Source organism: Chamaea fasciata, unplaced genomic scaffold (assembly GCF_029207755.1).
Source record: "Chamaea fasciata isolate MVZ Bird 193981 ecotype frontalis unplaced genomic scaffold, bChaFas1.0.hap1 SCAF_18, whole genome shotgun sequence".
NCBI classification, from domain to species: domain Eukaryota; kingdom Metazoa; phylum Chordata; class Aves; order Passeriformes; family Sylviidae; genus Chamaea; species Chamaea fasciata.
The window spans coordinates 2,639,740-2,658,476 of NW_027094103.1; the positions used below are offsets into that span (position 1 = coordinate 2,639,740).

At 38.5% G+C, this 18,737-nt stretch overlaps 1 protein-coding gene across 3 annotated transcripts in view; it reads right to left on the bottom strand.

Annotated features, from left to right (window-relative positions):
- Nucleotides 1-18,737, bottom strand: part of SPECC1L (sperm antigen with calponin homology and coiled-coil domains 1 like) — a 62,685-nt gene that overhangs the window by 17,595 nt on the left and 26,353 nt on the right. For all 3 annotated transcript variants that reach the window (XM_066199405.1, XM_066199403.1, XM_066199404.1), the window contains 8 exons: nucleotides 16,118-16,191; nucleotides 15,457-15,632; nucleotides 14,069-14,235; nucleotides 12,351-12,442; nucleotides 7,615-7,705; nucleotides 5,654-5,737; nucleotides 4,306-4,462; nucleotides 778-880 (listed from right to left, as the gene is read on the bottom strand). In XM_066199405.1, the coding sequence (XP_066055502.1) occupies nucleotides 778-880; nucleotides 4,306-4,462; nucleotides 5,654-5,737; nucleotides 7,615-7,705; nucleotides 12,351-12,442; nucleotides 14,069-14,235; nucleotides 15,457-15,632; nucleotides 16,118-16,191 (944 nt within the window). The remainder of the gene's footprint in view (nucleotides 1-777; nucleotides 881-4,305; nucleotides 4,463-5,653; nucleotides 5,738-7,614; nucleotides 7,706-12,350; nucleotides 12,443-14,068; nucleotides 14,236-15,456; nucleotides 15,633-16,117; nucleotides 16,192-18,737) is intronic.

An 18,737-nucleotide genomic window follows, 5' to 3' on the forward strand; every position in this document is an offset into this window, starting at 1 on the left:
GACTTTTCCTATGGATGGGTGACCATCCTGTTATGAGCCTCTCAACTTCCTCCTGCATTGTGAGGCTCAAGTCATGGAAAGAGTAAAGTTCTTAAACTGAGGATTGTGTTGGGAACTCCAAACACTTTCAATACAAGTTAACCAAACAAATACATCACGGTCAGACTATTAACATCCTGGTTTAGTTTGCTGAAGCCACTATTCTTTTGAAAAAATAATGTAATCAGGAGAACTCTGGACAGTTATCTTGTTAGTTCTTTTGGCTTCTGATAACAATTTGGACCAAGTGAAAAAAAAAAAAAGTCTGCAACCACAGTGGAAAGCCAAATTTGAAATGCAAGACAATGCCACCCTCACAAAACAAACTGTCCCTAAGAGGCTAAATGGGAGTGCATTCAAGGATCCAAAGAAAACCCCTATGATAATTACCAATAAAAAAAAAAAATAAATCTCTGAAATCTGAGAAAGTGTACTTCAACTGCATTTGGGAAACATTTAAACATGAAGCTGATAAAGTTTCAGCTCCAGTTTCAAAAGTGCAACCTGTGAAAGGCTGATTTCGAGTGCCTCATTGGGAGGGCAGCTGCCCCCTTAAGAAAAAGCTGTGGAGCAAAGTGCCAGAGGAGCTGCTGGGGCTGGAGCAGCACTGGGAGCACATGTTCCAAGGGGAGGGTACAGGACATGCCAGGGCACTCAGGCTATGCAGTCAGGTGTGCAGCAGCCTGGCTCATGCCACTGGCAGCCACTGACCATGGCCTTAGGCAGCTCTGCAGGTACCTGGTAGCCCTCTGTTTTCTTCTGGCACCACTTCAGCAGGGCGTTCCTCTTGGAGCCTCCATATTCTCTTGCCAGGGCAGACAAGGGATCTTTCCTCTCTTCCCTAGGAACAAGACCAGAAGAGCTTATAACGCATCAGAAACAGGTATTTATAAAGGCTTAAACAGAAGGACAAATTCTCGGCACGCTGAAAGTAGCAAGATACAGCACTTCTGACTGAAAAACAGAACACACAGGAATACCTGAGAAAGACTTCTGAGTTCGTTTGGAGGAATTCTTTCATTAGCAAGTCATCCTTCTTTTTCCTTTAAGCTTTTTTTACTGGATCTTTGCACCTCAATGATATTTCTAAGAGTTTGAAAAATTACACTCACAGCACAGTAATTTCCAGTCTGAACCATTAAGCCAACTCAAGTGACTTTATTTCGTATTTAGAAAGAAAATAAACTGATGCTATCTCTTTTGCATCTTATGGCTGATTACAAATGTCACCTTGAAACAGCAAGTTTGCATATGAGCAGCACGGCACTATTAACAGAACATTTGCCTGAGACCTGGAGTTCTCAAAAAAGAAGGGGGAGATCTATGTAGGCTGATCTGCCATTTGATGTATTAGCACAATAAAAGCAGTCAATTAATTTCAATTCCAGTTTGTCAAGCTATCTTAAGTAATTTTTTCCTTAAGAAAAGTTTGGGGGAGAAAAGAACAACCTAACTAAGTTGGCCATTTTTTCGTGAGCCTTACGTTACAAGCATCTCTTTACCAGGCTTCAGAAATTAATTCTTAGATTTTAAAAATATATATGTTATAGAGGCTAATACTTCGCTAGTGGCTTGGTTACATGATTCAGTATTTCTATAGATATTATAATAAACAGTCTTTGAAAGAAAGAGCAAATACTACACCATTCTGGATATTAGTTACCACACATGAAGTGTGCCAGCAGTTGTTCTTGTTTTTAATAATCTCCATTTGGAAAATTAAAATAAGACAGCTATCAATGAACTGCAAAAACTTCCCCATCTGCCATTTTAAAGAGTCTATCAGATGTAAGCAAATTTTTGACAACATTTACAGAGATGACACCCTATGTTACTCTTTCTGAATATTTCCCAAAAGACATAGGCATTGTATACATTCACTCTCAAATCTTCAGCTCTTTGTTCTTTACAGCCCATATGGTGACTGGAAAGAGGGGTGGAATGTGGAAATACATCATATCATCAGTGGATTCTCTGCTGCAGATCTACAGGTAGCAATTCTGCAGCTCCAGCTAAGGGAAAAGAAGGCATCCATGGAATGTGGATTTCTTTCTTTGTGTGTGCTACGAACAGAACACCGGAGACTATTCCATGTATCAGCATCTCCTGGTCAATGCACAAAAGAGAACTGGCCCAACAGACAAGGAAATGTTTTAAGGCACTGATCTTAAGTTCACATATTGCAATTTGCTTGGCCAACATATGGATGGGCAGGATCTTGAAGTTACTTAGAAATAACACTTGAAATATCCATGAAAATTTATGCCTAGCAGGACAGTAAACACAAAACAGTAACTGCTATCTTTGATGCAGAGCCTTCCAACCTAACTGGTCATCTTGAATTAACACGACAAGGAAGTCAATAATTGTGTATTTAAAATATGAAATAAGTTATCTGAATGGGCCACTGTACCTAAACTTCATGGGCACCACACAGCCAGAATGATGGTTCAAGTTTTTAAATCAGTACAAATAATTCAGTTTTTACATCAGTACAAATATCAACAACTTACACTGGTGTATTTTTTTCCTTTGGTGATTGAAACAAGTAACAATGGGATTGCATATTCAATCTATAATGACGGTTATGCAACACTATGAGAACTGAAGAACAGAGATCTGGGGCGACAATAGAACTCAAATAAAAATATCCCTCTCTCTTTACGCTAAACATACTGTTTAGCCATGAGGGAGCTGTACAGCCTGTTCTCAAATTCCAGCAAGAGCACATGGTTTATATCAGGTTCTCACAGTTATGAAAACACTGCTGAAGAAAATAAATTAGCATTAAGTTGTATGGAGACAATGAGAAATGGCTTGACATACAAATCTTACATGTTCACATATTAGGTCAACTGCATTCCAAATCAAAGAGCCAACCAAGTTTCAACTAGAACAGGGAACAGTAAACTGCAAGTATTTGTTCTAGTGAACTACACCAATAACTGTTTATCTTCCAATAACTTTCATTAAAAGGTAGGGGGAAAACAGAGCAATCTGGTCATGTAACAAACTGAACTCCAGCAGCGACACTCAGAGTGGCTCCAAAGGCCACACTCATCACCCCACACCCACTGCTGCACAGCCCATTAAGTCTTTTGTAGAACTGAACATTGCAGGCAATGCTTTCATAAGCACAGTAATGATTTCATAATTATAACTGTACAGTTTCACCCTGGATTTCATAATTATAACTGTACAGTTTCACACTTTTTGCTCCAGTCTGCAGACTGACACCAATACAACTCAATCTTATCAGTTCAAAGCTCATACACAGGTGTTTCAGGGGTTTTTTTTAAACTTATTTCTGGATGTACTCAGTTTAAATTTAGGTGCTAACATACACATTAATTGCTGGTCATAAAGTACCCACAGTTAAATTCATTTTAATTTCTGCACAATAAAAGCAGGGCAGTACGGAGGTCTGTCTCAGCTGATTTCAGGAAAATCACTTTCAAAAGCACCCACAGCTGTGAATATCTTAGAATTTTGTACATATTGCCAGTGTCTCTGAACATTAAAGGGTTTAAATACTTCTGCTGCAGAAAAGTTTTGTCAGGAAGCTCTGTGAGAAACGGTCTTGACAGAGTTATTTAACCTTTGTCTGCCAATTTCCCAATCTCTGAAGCAGAGCTGAGGACATACTTCACTTGGATAACTTGAGGATTAAACACTTTGAAGTCCTCTGACTGATAACACAACAGAGAGGAAAAGTTTTAAATTTACCACAGACTTATCTTTTGTCCCTACTAATCAAAGGAGGTTGTCTGGCAATTTGTTGCTCAGACTTGCACTATGACTCCATCTGTGGGACAAAAAACCCAGGCCCATTCACTCATGGTTATTAAAAAGACTTGCAAGTGTCTGGGATTAAGACCTGGGCATGCTGCTTTTTGTCTTCAACTGGGATTACAGGAGTTAAGGTTTATCATGGTCTCCCTGGGTCCAAGCCAGTCTGCATGATCTGCTCCATGTGCTGTAAGCTCACTTCCTGAATTTGGCTTCGTGGTATTTTGAATTGGTATTAATATTTAGTGACATGACTTAACTTGCTTTAACTCATAAGCTTTAAAAAGCTTATGAGAAAGTCTTAACTTTTAGTCTAACTTCTAAAGCAAATACTGAGCCGCAGAAAAACCTTTCTGAAGCTCTTACAGATTACTGAAGATCATTACTGTGTGGGGTCTGGAGTCTCAGCACCAATATTACAGACTAGAGGTATGCAGACAGACAGCTGTGGAATTAACCCCAATAAAGGATTTGTACCTTATTCTGCTTCTGGTTGTAGGGGTGACTGATGCTGTAGGAGAAGATGAGAGGGACAGCTGTGGTGAGGTGGTACCCATTGCCATCAGAGATGCTGGGGATGCTCCATCAGGGGCACTGATGTCCCGCTTCATCTCTTCACTACTTCTTCGAGACACTAAAGGGGAATTGCCCATGCACTGATCATTTGCAAATATAAAAACTTTCAAACATGCTCTCAGACAAGCATCAGTTCAGAAACCAAGTATAGAAACCTGGATCTAATAGTGGGTGTCAACACTCTTCTTGACACTTTCCACTTTGGAAATATGAAGGACTTAGACTACACTAGAAACATTTATGATCAAGGCTGTATTTTGAAGCAATGAAAGTTTGATGGATGTATCTTAATGGAATATCACTATTTCCAATTGAAGGATCTAATGAATGAAAAGGAATTTGAACATCAAAGCATTCATTTTCCTCTAGTCCATATAGTTACATTGCAAAGCTTCAAGTAGTTAGGGAAAAAGACCAAATCAGTTTAGAGATGACAGCTGTTTTACTTCCATTTAATTTTAATGAAGAATTGGCATGTATGTGATGCTCTGGACATTAATTAAATATCATCAACAATAATATCAAACATTGACCTGAGCCCAGTCAGCCACATTCCACAGAGCTTGCTTCATTTTAAGAAAGGAAATGATTTTTCTTTTCAAATGAAAGCACAAGCATTGTACTCTGTAAAACCAAATTTGGAATTGTTACATGTTCTCTACAGGGAAGAGTTTCCAGTTAAAAGTATGAGGTCTGCCTTTATACTTAAATAGTCACCACTGTTCATGTTTGTGCAAATCAAAGATTCAATTCTTTACATAAATCAGGGACTCATTTTCTAATGACCTGGGGGCAAGTACCTTAATTTATAAATACCAGACACAAGAAGTTTGGGTTCTTAAGACAAACAAAAACTAAAATCTAAAACTTGTAAGCATTTACTCAACTATGAAAGGGGTTTTTTTAAAAAAATATTGATCTAAAATCAATTCTGTCTAGATTATACAAAGCATCGTTTTCACAGTATCACAGTACTTGTGCTATAATTCGTAAAGATTTGGTTTTAAAACCCCTGCTGATACTGAGACATCAGTATATACAGCTTGATAGTAAACTAACACTCTGCATAAACTTGTATTTAGCAAGTCTGTTTTTTTTAAGTGCAAAGTTAACATCAAATATCCAGCAACTACCATCAGCAATACTGAAGAATATTTGTGGGTTATGCCAGTCACAAAGTAGACCTGTAAGTACATGGCTGAAATGAGAATTTCTAATTTTCCTGATCACCTAAAGCCCGTGGTGTTACCTGAAATAGATTTGGCACTTTCCATGGCAGGGACTCTGGGCAGAGAGGCCGGCCGGCTGGTAGAGGATGTTCTCAACAAATGCTCTGGACAAGGGAAAAGGAGAGAGATCATCATTGCTCAAGATTCCAGCCAAATGTAAGACATCCAGTCTGAGTCATGAATATTGCCCACCCGTGCAATATTTGGCTGTTTTAGGGAGGGCAATTGATTTTATCTGGAAGACAGAGAAGCCCTAAAATTGCCAATGAAGTGCACTAGGAACACACCATGAGCACATTAATCCTTTTCCCTAAAGTCTCTTGCTAATCCACTTGCCCTGGTCATAAAAAAAATCCTTAAACCAAAAGGCTGAGAAAGGAACCCCCCTTCAGCACATGGCCAAAAATACTCAATGTGTCCTTCACCACGTTCAATGGTAAAGCAGATTGCTTTGTCCCTCAGGTGATTTTTTTTTCCTCCTCTCTGGTTTGTTGGATTGACGTTTTTTGGGCTTTGGGTTTTGGTTTTTTTTACATTTTATTATTAAATAAAACTACACATTTTTTCTTTCTTCCTCCATGCAGTAGAGTCTAAAAGGTGCCTTTACATATTGTACTGCAAGATTAGTTCTGCCCAATGCCAATGAGTAAAAAAAACCTACAACAAAATTAATTTTCTGTAGCAATAAATCAAAGCTATTTCCTATCACAAAATATTCCTTCAAGTAAAAACTGCAAACAAAAAGTTTACACACCCCTATGTAGAAACACTTAGAGTAATTTGAATATAAAGCCGCATGGAAACAAGGATTAAGAAAAGTGTAACCCCATTTATTAGTTGAAATTGTGACATAAGAAACATACATTGCTGGAGAGATACATTAAAAGTATATCTGTATGGCTGTATACAGGAATTCTGTCTGGCACCCTCACTACTGGAACACAGTCCTGCTCCTGCATTCGCTGATTGGAAAAAAACCACAAAAGCCATGTGAAACATACCATTCATTTTGTGTTTAAGCTTATGTCTACCCCTGAACTTTGTAACAATTAAAGAATCCTGTATTATCTTCTTGGAAAGGCATTTCAATATTCCTAAAAATATCAAAGTTTCTAAAATTAAAACTGCAGCTGCATTGTACAAAGAGCCTCAATATGGATTCAACAAAAGCAAGAAGGAAATCTGGCACATACAGACTATTATGAAGTGCTACAGAAAAAAAAAATCCCAACCCTTTAGAAAACATCAGACCTCAGGAATACCAAATTGAGAGGAAATATTCAGCCTGGAGTCATATGGGGATTATCTTGAGAAACATCTACACACAAAAAGCCCCTAAAGCAGGCATAAATCAGAGAGCTACACCCAACACATGATAGCCATTCATTCTCACAGGAAGAGCACATTGTGAACAGTGTTTTGAGAGACAAAACAAAGTTCACAGAACAGGGGAATATTGGGAAATAGATAAATCAACACTCGATTCCATTCAATTTTTCATCTGGCTCCTGAAGGTTCAATACTTAATAAGTTTATTATTCACATGCAATACAATGCCAACCATCATCCTTGTTTTGTTTTGGGGGGTTAAAAAACCCACAACCACACAACTATTGTAACCCCAGAGGTGGGGTTTTAAGTATCTGGGACAGCTGCAAGAGATGTCCCTGAAATTATCTTATCTTGATTTTACAAATGATCTTAGTTTATGCACACACTGAAACTTGTCAGAATAATACCAAGTTATCAGCATGCAATTGTGGTTCTGTTGGAAATTCAAAAAAGCATCTTTACGTTATACCACCACCTGTGATGAAACACAAGTAAAAAGAACTTAAACATGAGATAGTCTATGATTCTATTAAGATACTTTGATAATAAAAAGTATGCAACATGATAATGCTTTGGATATGAAATAATTTTTTACAAAACTATCAACAGCAGTGCTGAAACCAAAGTTTAAATGAACTTGAATCAGTACCTTGAACAGGAATTTCTGCATAGCTTGGTCTTTTGTCTGTCAGTGTAGCAAGGGGTTTTGAGGCTGAGATTGGCCCACTTATGGAATGCCTCTGAAATGGAAAAATACTTGTGTCAGAGATAACTGGAAGGTAAAAAACAAATGTGAGAATGCAGAATCAGCTTTAGAAATTCAGATATGACATTATTACTAATTTTAAAGAACTACAAAAATAAAGGAATCTTTAAAACTTTTTCCTTCTTTACATTAAAAACCTTTACTTTTGCCAAACTACATGCCATTTACCTCTTTAAACTGAGACCTGTTTCTCAGACCAATGTTAAAAACTAAGGCTGTGGATGCTCTTGCAGTTTTTCTATTAATTCTCACTCTCATTTATCTTTTGTCTGAACAAACCTGTTCTGGTTAAATTTGATGTGTTTATTTAAATCAACAGAATGCCCTATATAAAGCCAAGGTTTTAGTGCATGACTTGTGTTATAAGTCTTTACAGCTTTGTGCCTCTTCCTGGAAAGTTGGGAGAATGGATATAGTGACCCAAAGTACTCTTTGCTATGAAAAACACTACTGAAAAAATGGGGTTTATTCAGAATGTCAGGAGCTTTTGTTCCCTCATATTTAACTGAGATGTTCTGGGAACAAATGAAGACACATTTTATTATTTGCCAAAGATGTAATAAAACACAAATAGGATTTTTTTTTTTTTTTGCCTTTTCGAGTCACTTTAATTTTTGTTCTCCTTTAAACAGCTATGAATTGAGCACGTTATTTTCAAATTTTATATAAACATTTAGCAATATATGGCTTTTAGGAAGCACATGATCACAGCTGTGTTAAGACTCGTACACACAATTCAGTAAGCACTGAATAGGACTAAAATAAGCATTTTAGTCTCACACAGTAAACTGTACAAAGCAGTAATTACCCTTATAGTTACTGAAACAGATTCAGTTGCTGAAGACTCATGGAAGATCACCCACAATTACTTCAAATTAATCATTTCAAAGAGCCTGTTGCAAATTACAATTCATCCTTTATTCACCCTGTCCTTTCTATTAGATTCCAATATTCAATCATAATCAGTCCACTAATGTGTTTATCCTGAAAACTCTTTCAGGTCTCCATCTGGCCCAAGGTTAAATGAGTCTTATCTTCATAAAATACTAAAGGTCAGGTGTTTCTCATGCCAAATTATGTAGGCAAGACAGACAAATCCAGAACTGTGATTAAAACAAGTTAACAGTACATACTTTCCAGCATCCCATAGCACAGGCAGGATTACAGGGCTGCTTATTCATCAGTTAGAGTCAAACTAGAGTTACGTTTTTGTGCTAGAAATCAAATGGAGAGAACTACTGCCAACATACAGCACGAAGAATTTCACCTCTTCGTATATCCAATGTCCTGCACATACACAACAGAGACTATACCTTTAAACGTGCAGGTGAAAGTGACTGTGAGCCATGCACAGAAATGCCCACAACAGCTTCCCCTACGAGCTGCTATTTCACACTTCCCTACCTAAAAAACCACCTAACATTTCCTAACTAAAGGACAAGAACCTTACCAAAGTGAGCCATTTCATTGCATCTCCCCACGCCAGGAAACAGCTAAAATAGATAATGAGGCTAAAATAAAAAGATTTAATTTTGGTTAGCTTTGGGACTAGCACTACGGGGGGGGGGGGGGAGTACAGAGCTTCAGCCACTAAACACAGGTATGTACAGAGCTGGATAACCCTATACCTTTATCCCTTAAACACAAACATCCTTTATGGATATTGTCAGAAAGTTGCTGTATCACTCAGCTGAGAACTTGCTGCATGTTGGTGTCTTTGCAATAAAACAAAGCGGTTGTCTCTGCTCCTGTAGGCCCTGCAGACAGGGCTCCCTTGCACTGCTTAGTGCCTTATTCTGTATCTCACAGCTACCAGCAGTAACACAGCGACTGCTGCACTGCAAACCAGAGGAACATGGACCACCTGATGTTTATCTATTTTCACCTGCCTCCATCGATGGAGCAGTGCACAGGTGTCTGGGAGATATTCTAAATTTGAATCAGAGTTATGGCAGGATGAACTAATCGCTTCAACTCCAAATATTTGGCTTCTGATTCGCCATCCTTGTGTCTGGTGTCAGCTATGGAAGGAAACATGACCATCACCACTAGAGGAAAGTATCTTCCTGATCACTTTGCACTTCATGCCAGTGCACCTCCACATGGCAGTTGCAGAACAAACACTGTTTTTCACATATTGGCTAGTTAAGATATAGGAAGTCTTTAACGCTAAATTGCTTCGACCTTGGAAGTTTATATGCTCAGAGCAAACCAGGACATTCAATGGTAACCTGTAAATCTGAAACCATGTCTGTTTCAGAGTGTCCTCCAGCCAAAAAGCAGCGAAAGAAAGTACCCAGGGACAGGAGCAGATATACTCCCTTGTCCTTATATTCCTCCCTAGGCATCTGCTTTGGTCACTCCCAGTGGCATACCAGAGCAACTAAGCTTTGGGCTAACCCAGTGGGGCTGTTCTCACATTCTGAAGAGCATTCTCTTCATACCTCTCTGCCGAAATTGTTCTGCAGTACTGCTAAGAGCCATAGTAAAACACAGCTATGTTCCACTGCAGGCTTGGACCTGAAGCCAGAAAGGGTTTTGTTTGTTTGTTTTGGGTCGCAAAATATATCCAAGAATCTGTCTCATTATACATACACACACAGCTGTAAAGAAAAACAAACTAAGCAAACAAAAACTCTTCAAGACAGAGGAAATCCATGACACAATCCAAAGACAAAGCACACGGTTGATGCATCTGTACTTGGACAATGTTTTTGCAACCAATCCATCTTACAGAAGTACCAACACTGTGCCAGTTTCTCAGTAGGTGCCCATGCAAATATTTCCCCCATGACAGTATTTAAAAGCAACCAAGATTAATGATAATAAACATTGCAACACTCATAGAGATCCACCTTTCCTCAAAGACCTTAAACCATAGATGACTTCTATAAGGTGGGAGCCAACAGGTCAGCTCACATTGTGATTACTTGTTAAAATCTTGCTTTTCAATTGCGAGAGAGAACAAACAAAAAATGTTTCAAAAAAATTACACAGAACACAACAGTAGAAAATGAGGCAGCAATATGAAAATAAAACTCAACCCTCTTCTCTTTTGAGCAGAAAATATTCACATAACTGGGGTCATGAAACCCAATTGCCTTCCGGATAATTACAGGCACTTTGAAGAAAACCACCTATCTTCAGAAAGACAATAGAAGCTGTTTTCATTTACACACCCTCCCCTTTGTCTTTCAGGCAACGTTTCCCACTAATGAGTATCCAGCTGTTAATGACTTGGATCTATACCAGAAGTTGAATTCAAAATTCAAGTAATTCTGGCAGATCAAGAACATCAAACAAGAGCTGTAAACCTGAGCAGCTTTGCAGTATTCTAAGAGATTACTTTGGTTCATGGTTAATTTACAGGTAAATAAAGTGGGATAAGCCTTAGGCTTCACCAAAAAGTCTTCTGTCTGCCAAAGGTCTGGTTCAGCCCTTTGGAACATGAGATTAAGTCTGCCTCCTCCTACAAGAGTGCAGAAATAAACAGAAATATAAAGACAGATCAATAGGAACAATGCATCTGTCAGCGAACTCGTCACACTTGACTAATTTAGAAAACTGCTGTCAAGAGTGACTGAACCACAAGAAGTAGCAGAAGCTCTCCCAAAAAAACATTTAATTCTTTCTCTTTGCTTTAAGGCTATCTATTTGTTTCATGAAATTCACTCTTAAATGAATAAAACCTGCACCAGTCTGAGAACAGGAGAACAGTCAGTCTGTTCCAGGTATTGTTCCTTGAGGACTAAAGCTAATATGTCTGTAAAGTCCTCAGTTCAGGCAGAGAGAATGTATTACCAAATCATTACGCTGACCTACAGTGAAAATCGAGTTTCGGAACTTTTGGATAACAATATCTTGAAGACAACAGGAGAATTACGGATATTAAAGGAGTAAAACCAAGTACATTCTTTGATTTCTCTTTATGAATCTGGTCCCATCTGCTTTGCCCTTAAACTTGATGGCTTCTGCCAAAATCTCACTTCACACAGCAAGTGAGATAATCAAACCAGCAAAGATCTACAAAGCTGAACATCAGAGTCCTGACAATGCCATCTCAGTGCACCCAGGCTGCTGCAGCAGCTGAGCAAAAGGACAAAGCTTCAGAGGGGACAGCACAAAACACACAGCACCATCACCCACTGGCCAAACTCAGTCAGTGCAAAATGAACAAAGACCAGAAATTTGCAATTATATCAATCCTCCCTTGTCAGGCCTGCATTGAAAGATACATTTATACTAATGATTGCTGACAGGTTCTGCACAGACCTTAGTGCACTACTGAAGGGAATTACTGCTGTTTCCCTGCCAGGCACAGGACTAAGAACTGACAAACAGCAACTCTAAAACTAAGGAACGCAAATAAAGTCTTCTTCTCATGCGTTTTAATAGCACATGAATTGCAATGGTTGCAAATATTTAACAAGAACTTCCAAATTTCCAACGTGCTTCTCAGTGAAAGACTTGTTAGACTGAACAGTTTAGTAATTACTTACTTAAGGCAACATTTTATCATTATTTCCCCAGCAAGTCAGCCAATATTTGTATGTTACCACCCATAGTTTCACATAATCTTCTTCACAGAGAAGGATTAAGTGCAGTCATAAAACACCCACCTGCATAGGGGATACAGCAGCAGCTGGGGGGGTTTTCATGGGACTTGGGCTCAGGGGAGTGCGAGGAATTGTGGCAGCAGCAGGGCTTGGAACTAGGAGGAACATGGAAAGGAAGCCATCGTGAGCATGACGCTGTTCTGCAGTGCAACAGGAGACTGCTAAAGCCAACCCTCACCTTGTACTTTACATTACTAGTTTTACCAGATCACACTCTCAGAATTTCAATTAGCAATTGACTGAAAAGTCATTTGAAAGTATGCCTACACATTTACTCCCCTGCAATTACCTTCATTTGCTGTCTTTCTATCATCCATGGTAAAAGCCTGAGTGTGCTGGGGGTGGACAAGGCTAAGGTGCAGGATACTATTACCTTGGCAGATGTAAATCATGGCATTACTAGTTCTCTGATCTTCAGACAATTAAAGACATAGCAGCAGGCTCCTGGCTCTGCCAGTAATACAAGAAAGATAAACTATATCACCTGCTTCTCCTTTCTAGTTTCTAATCAAAGTCCACAGGGAGTAGATTATTACAAAGCTTAAATTTTAGGATTAAACAAGTAACATTTTTAGAAATGTATGAAAACAGAAAAATTCTAAATTGGTGAAGCAGTGATCTGATGATTTAACAACATGATTAGACACGAATGCTGAGGTAGAAGGGAGATACTAGCTTGAAATAAAGGATTCTGAAGAAGGGAGAGGAGATTTAGCATTTAAGTAAACTAACTGGCAAGAAAGCACCTTCCTCGAGTAACACGCTAAAAAGAACTTCTAAATTAGCACTAGAAAAATAAAAAACTGTAAATGCCTATGAACAAGACGAACAAGAATGGAAATAGAAGCATTTACAGAATGGTTAAATAACAGAGATGGTTCTGTATCTTAAACTTCCTGGTTCTAAGCAGTGAAAAGCAGCTTCGCTGGGCACAGTACTGTACTGTCTCTGCTAACTCAATCTGCTGCAGACCAAGCCTTTTTACATGAGACTTACAGTGACTTTGTTGGACATGAAAGTCAAAACTCAAAGACCTGGAAAGGGAAATGTTTAAATCCATACAAGGTGTCATACTTGCAGTTAAAGGTGAAACCCAAGTGTTTCTCATTTCAGAATAATTACTTGGACTCCTTATTCTGGTCACTAATAGAGAAGAACACCACTTCTTCCCACAATCAGAATCATAGTAAAGTCCACTGTCTCAAGAGTGAGACTCCTTCCATTTTAGAAAATATCTCCTATATCTTTCAATAGGTGATACTGGCTGGATCTTACTTTTAACTGTCATCAGAGCTTTGAATATAAGATATAAGTTATTAAAAGAAATAAACTCAGCTGTAGCTATTACATGGCTTTTAAAATGCTTAATTTGGTACATTAAGTTCACATTTTAATAATCGGGCTGAAATCAGCTGTGCTCCCAGCTATAATTATGTGTGTCATATGTGTTTATGTATTTCTAATATACAGGAGCACTGAATCAAAGCATCCAGCATATGAGTCACTGGCAATGCGACAGCAAAGAGAAAAATAAAGACAAGACAAAAAAAGGATGCTTGCACTTAACTGCAGTGAACAATCTGTTCTGCAATCCAGTTTGGGTTGGTTTGTTTCAGCCATCACTTGGAGGTCATGACAGGACAGAGCAGTTTGCCTGTGAGTGAGCGGAGCCACCGGAGATGACCAGGTGACACGTGCAGAGGGGCAGCCTGTGCACTCACCTTGGGAGGAGGCACTGTCAAAGGACTTGATGAGCGTTTTCACAGTGGGAGTTGGCTCCGAGGAGGTGGAGGATCTGCGACTCAGGCCCATTCCTTGTCTCAGAGCTGCCAGATCCCTCTCGACTGCATTCATGTAATTGTACACTCGACCACGCTCTTCTTCCTGCCTGAAGTCAATGGGCTGCTCATTTAGGGCATTTAAAAACATTTTAACAGGGAAAGTCTTAAAAAAATTAACGTGAATTGAAGCTGAATTAAAACCTACGGTCCAAATGGGTCATTGCATTAACCTAGTTTTCTTTCCACTGTAATTCAGAAATAGGTTATCAACCCAAATTATCACTGTAAGTTCTTACTGTTTGTCAGCAACAGAGCTCAGCAACTGGTAAAAAAGTCTATCAAAACAATATCTTGTATAAGGCTTTAATTCCTGCTCCTATCTCACACACACATGGATGGAAAAAATTGAGGCTTAAGGATTTTATCATTCTACATGAAAATAATCATCTCAGAGGAGAGAATTTTTTTCCACCTGAATAAATGGAAAACAATTTAATACTAAGGAGGTAAGAATATATTTCTGGTATACATCTTCAGGCAGTATCTGCTTTTCCCCAAGTTTCACAGCCTGTGCTATCTCCTGTCCTACCAGATGCTGGGCTAAATGTAATGTAAATCTTACCAAATTGCCATCCATGCAGAAAACAATTGTTCTATATATACACATCACAAGCATCATTCTGTAAGCTACATTCATATCTAACCCCTAGAGACAATGTAGTCAGCATTCAAATGGTGCTGTCCAAGATGTTCCTATTTGAGGACTTCAATACTTCTGAAAGACAGATAACTCAAGTTTCTACATCTCTGGAGCACCTAATTCAAGCCACAATACATCACAATTTGGATTATTTTGGTTTTTATATAGAAAGCATCTCTAATTAGTAGTGGGAAGAAAACAGTGTAAGTAAGTTATATGCAGAACTTGATTAAGGTTTCTTCTCAGGTAAAAACCCAGCTGTGTTTTTAACCACACCAAAAGCCTTGGCTGCTAATAAGAAATATTAATGATGGTACAGAAAAGCCAACACTGCTTGCTTTTCAACACTGTGGGAAGCGAAATCATTTTTAGCTGTTAAACTATAAAAAATCCTGCACTTCAACCTGCTTTTGTAAAACCCAGGGTGGATTAACTATACAGTATAAAGAAACAAATATTGCTGGTGTAAGTGTACCTATTTTGACCGCTGAAAGCAGCATAAAGCAGCTTGCTGAAATGCAGATCCTCGCAGTGAGAGGATTTACAAACTACTGGAGCCTCAACAATTAAGAAACTGGATTTCCAAAACTGCAAAAAAGACCATGTATCCCTGTTGTCATTTGCATACTTGCGTGACTTTATCTCCTCCAGCTCCTTGGTGAGCTTCTCGTTTTTCTCCTGCGCCTCGTGCAATCTGCGCTTCAGGTCCCCGATCTCCTCCTGGGCCTCGGACTTGATATCGTTGGCTATAACCACTGCAGTCTGCAGGTCTGCCTGGAACTGGCGCCATTCTGCTGACTCCTCCTGCAAGCATCAGTTTGGAAGTTAAAAATAAAAGTTATCCTTATTATTCATAGTTTTCCTATGCTGTTAAAGGAAACGATTTACAGAACGACAGAGGCACTTGTCCAGTGTTAGGGATGACCTAACTCACAAGTTAAACTGAAGAGGTTTTGCTGGAAGTTAACTAGACTTTGAAAGTCATGAATTTCTTTTCTGGAGACAAATAAAATGTTCAAAGTGGAGGAGAAAAATATTTCATATTAAACTCCACATCAAAACACACAAGAACATTTTCTTCTCAGGCCAACATCATATCTTTGTGGCACTGAGAAATTTTCAGCATTGTTTAGTGTCTGTAGGTTAGTAAATATATTCCCATGATGCCTGTCTTTCAGAAAGGATTATTTTATTGGCATTGTATCTAATATTATCTTTTCACAATTTCATATGCTTGTCTTAGGAAATTCTAAGCTTACAATTTATTGACTTTTTCGGTTGTTACCTACCCGGAGTCTCCTGTGAAGATTCTTGATCTCTCTTTCCATGTCATGCTTTTGATCCTGAAGCTTTTTAACTGTATCTGGAAAAAAAAAAGTTAAATTCCCTGTAAGATCTGAGTCAGGGATTTATTTACTTAAAAATGAGTAACTGAAAAGACCTGCAAATGTTTTTGAAGACTTACTCAGAGAAGACATTTTTATAACCAAAGACATCTGATGAAACATAGTTTGAGAAGGAATAATTTGCCAGAGGGTGTTAATAAGTACACACTCCTCTGTGACTGGTAAGGGGAGCAGCATAAGCAAACTCAATTCTTATACAAATCCCAAATCACAATGCTAAAGCAACAAAGCAATAACAAAGAGCAGGTAAACAAGGTAGGCAATTTAACATGAAAGGATCCTAAAGACAGCAGTGTCTCAGGGGGGGTTTCCCTCCTCAAACATGAGCTGCAGCTACATGAAGCCTTTTGATTCACAGTTTAATTCCTGCCATAAAGCAGCTGACATAACACTCACAGCCGTGCCTTCCACAGGGCTAAAACTGAACTCATGCCCCCAAGAATCTGACATTCTTGTCTATCAAGCTACTATTTGAGGTCAAAGCAAACTATATTTACAGCAAAAGGCCAAACAGTCTGTGAGCTCGTGTTATGAGAGAGATGTTCCCCTAAATCTGTCAGCAGTGACACAAAAGGGTTCACAGCCCGATCACCAGCAGCTCCTGTGTGGCGTCTGACAGACTGGCTACTGCAATTATTATTCATTTGTGACTTTATTCAATACACAGGGACAATGTAATTGATTTCTCCATTCTTAAAACTAATTAACTAATAAAGAAGAACACGGCATAAATTTCTAACTAGTGTGTCACTTCACTGATCCTTGGATTCTAGGATATTTTATTTCTATAGCATTCGTGTGACTGTAAAAACTTTAAAAATGATGAAGAAACTGACTAAATGCATTTTGTTGCTCAGATGCAATATCCCAACACCTGCTGGAAACAAATATTCTTCCCGTATATTAGCAATGCTCTTTCCAAAACATGACAGAAGGTGCCTAATACATTTAGGCTGTTCAATACACAAAACCTTCCTCAATAACCCCAAGTACAGGCATTTTTAAGTCACAGTTTCTTTACAAGAACCATATAAACCTCAGCTGGCCTGAAAACATGATAACCTTTCAAACTTGGAAAAGCTGAAAGATTAAAAATAGACAGATCCGTCTGTATTTATCTCCTCCTTGCAAGACTGCCCATTTTAAGTTGCACCCAGCTGATCTTTAAGCTTTGAAGATAAGCCTACAGGGTGGGCCACTCAAATCTCATGATACTATGATACTTAAGCAAAGCCCTCCAATTTTTAGCTTGTCTCTTTATACACAACTTGTTTGAGCTAAATTCAGAACTAAAGGGGCCAGCTTTAGGCCAAAGTTATAAAACTTGCTCCCCCCCCCTCTTTTCCTTTAAATACATTTTGGAACAAATCAAGTTGATGTTCATTTTTATTTTTAAAACAGTTCAAAGAAAAAATGTTTTCAAAAACAAAATTTGCAGTACTACTAAAAGCAAGCTATCTAAAAATAACCACAAACCAGAAACCATAAATGCACCCACAGTTAAAGCCTGTGTAGTGCCATTGTTTTGAGCTTCTGTGAGTTATGAAACGCACCATTAAATTTTAGTGTATTTAGGCTTTGAAGTAAAACACAATGGTCTGAATATTCTGCAGGTACCATAAATAATACAGAGGAGTTTAGAGCAGTTGCTGGAAACAGTGCTCTTTCTCCTCCCCAATCAACCAAGGAGATTTAAAACAACCCCCACCAAATTGCAACTGAATTTGAAATGCCGTGAGAAATTATGACTAATATAAGTGATTTCACCTCTTCCACCAACTACAACCAGATAATTCAAGTAGTCAAAATAAGTAGAGGCTGCCATGTAGAATCTTTCCTTTCTGCACCCTTGCAAACTCCACACCCTTCTCTAACACACACAAACCCTTTCCACCTCCACCTGCCTGAATTTTCAGTACGGAAGGACCTTCTACCATTATCCAGTCTCCTTCTTTTAAGGATCATAGACAACAAAGAAGACTGAGATAAAAGAAAAAGTAACTGCATGTTAGGGTAAATGAAGAACAAGGAGACTCTTCTGATGAATGAATAGGATAATCAGAAATGGCAAATCAGCTAGCTCGTGTTTTACTGCAGGATCCAATTACACCTACATTTCACAAAATGATATTGATTTAAGCCACAGTTTGACAAGGCCTTACCTCTACCTAAGAGGCAGGGAAAAAAAAAAAAGATTATGGGACATGCAGACTACAAATGGCAAAGAAAACCTTTACAACTTGGGCTGGGGGTAGGAGGAAGAGTTTTGTAAGGCTACCAGAGAAAAGGTATCACAATGTTCTGTATATGCAATTTTTATTAATTCCAATATAACTAGCAGTTAGAATTTATCACTATGAAATAAAAATGAGTATCAACATTCAGTTGTTTAATTTAATAGTTTCTGGGGAAAAATAAGGGAAAAAATACTAACAATATTCAGACACATGCAGTAGTTTCAGCAAAAATGACATGACAGTTCCTGGGAGGGGACACTAAACCA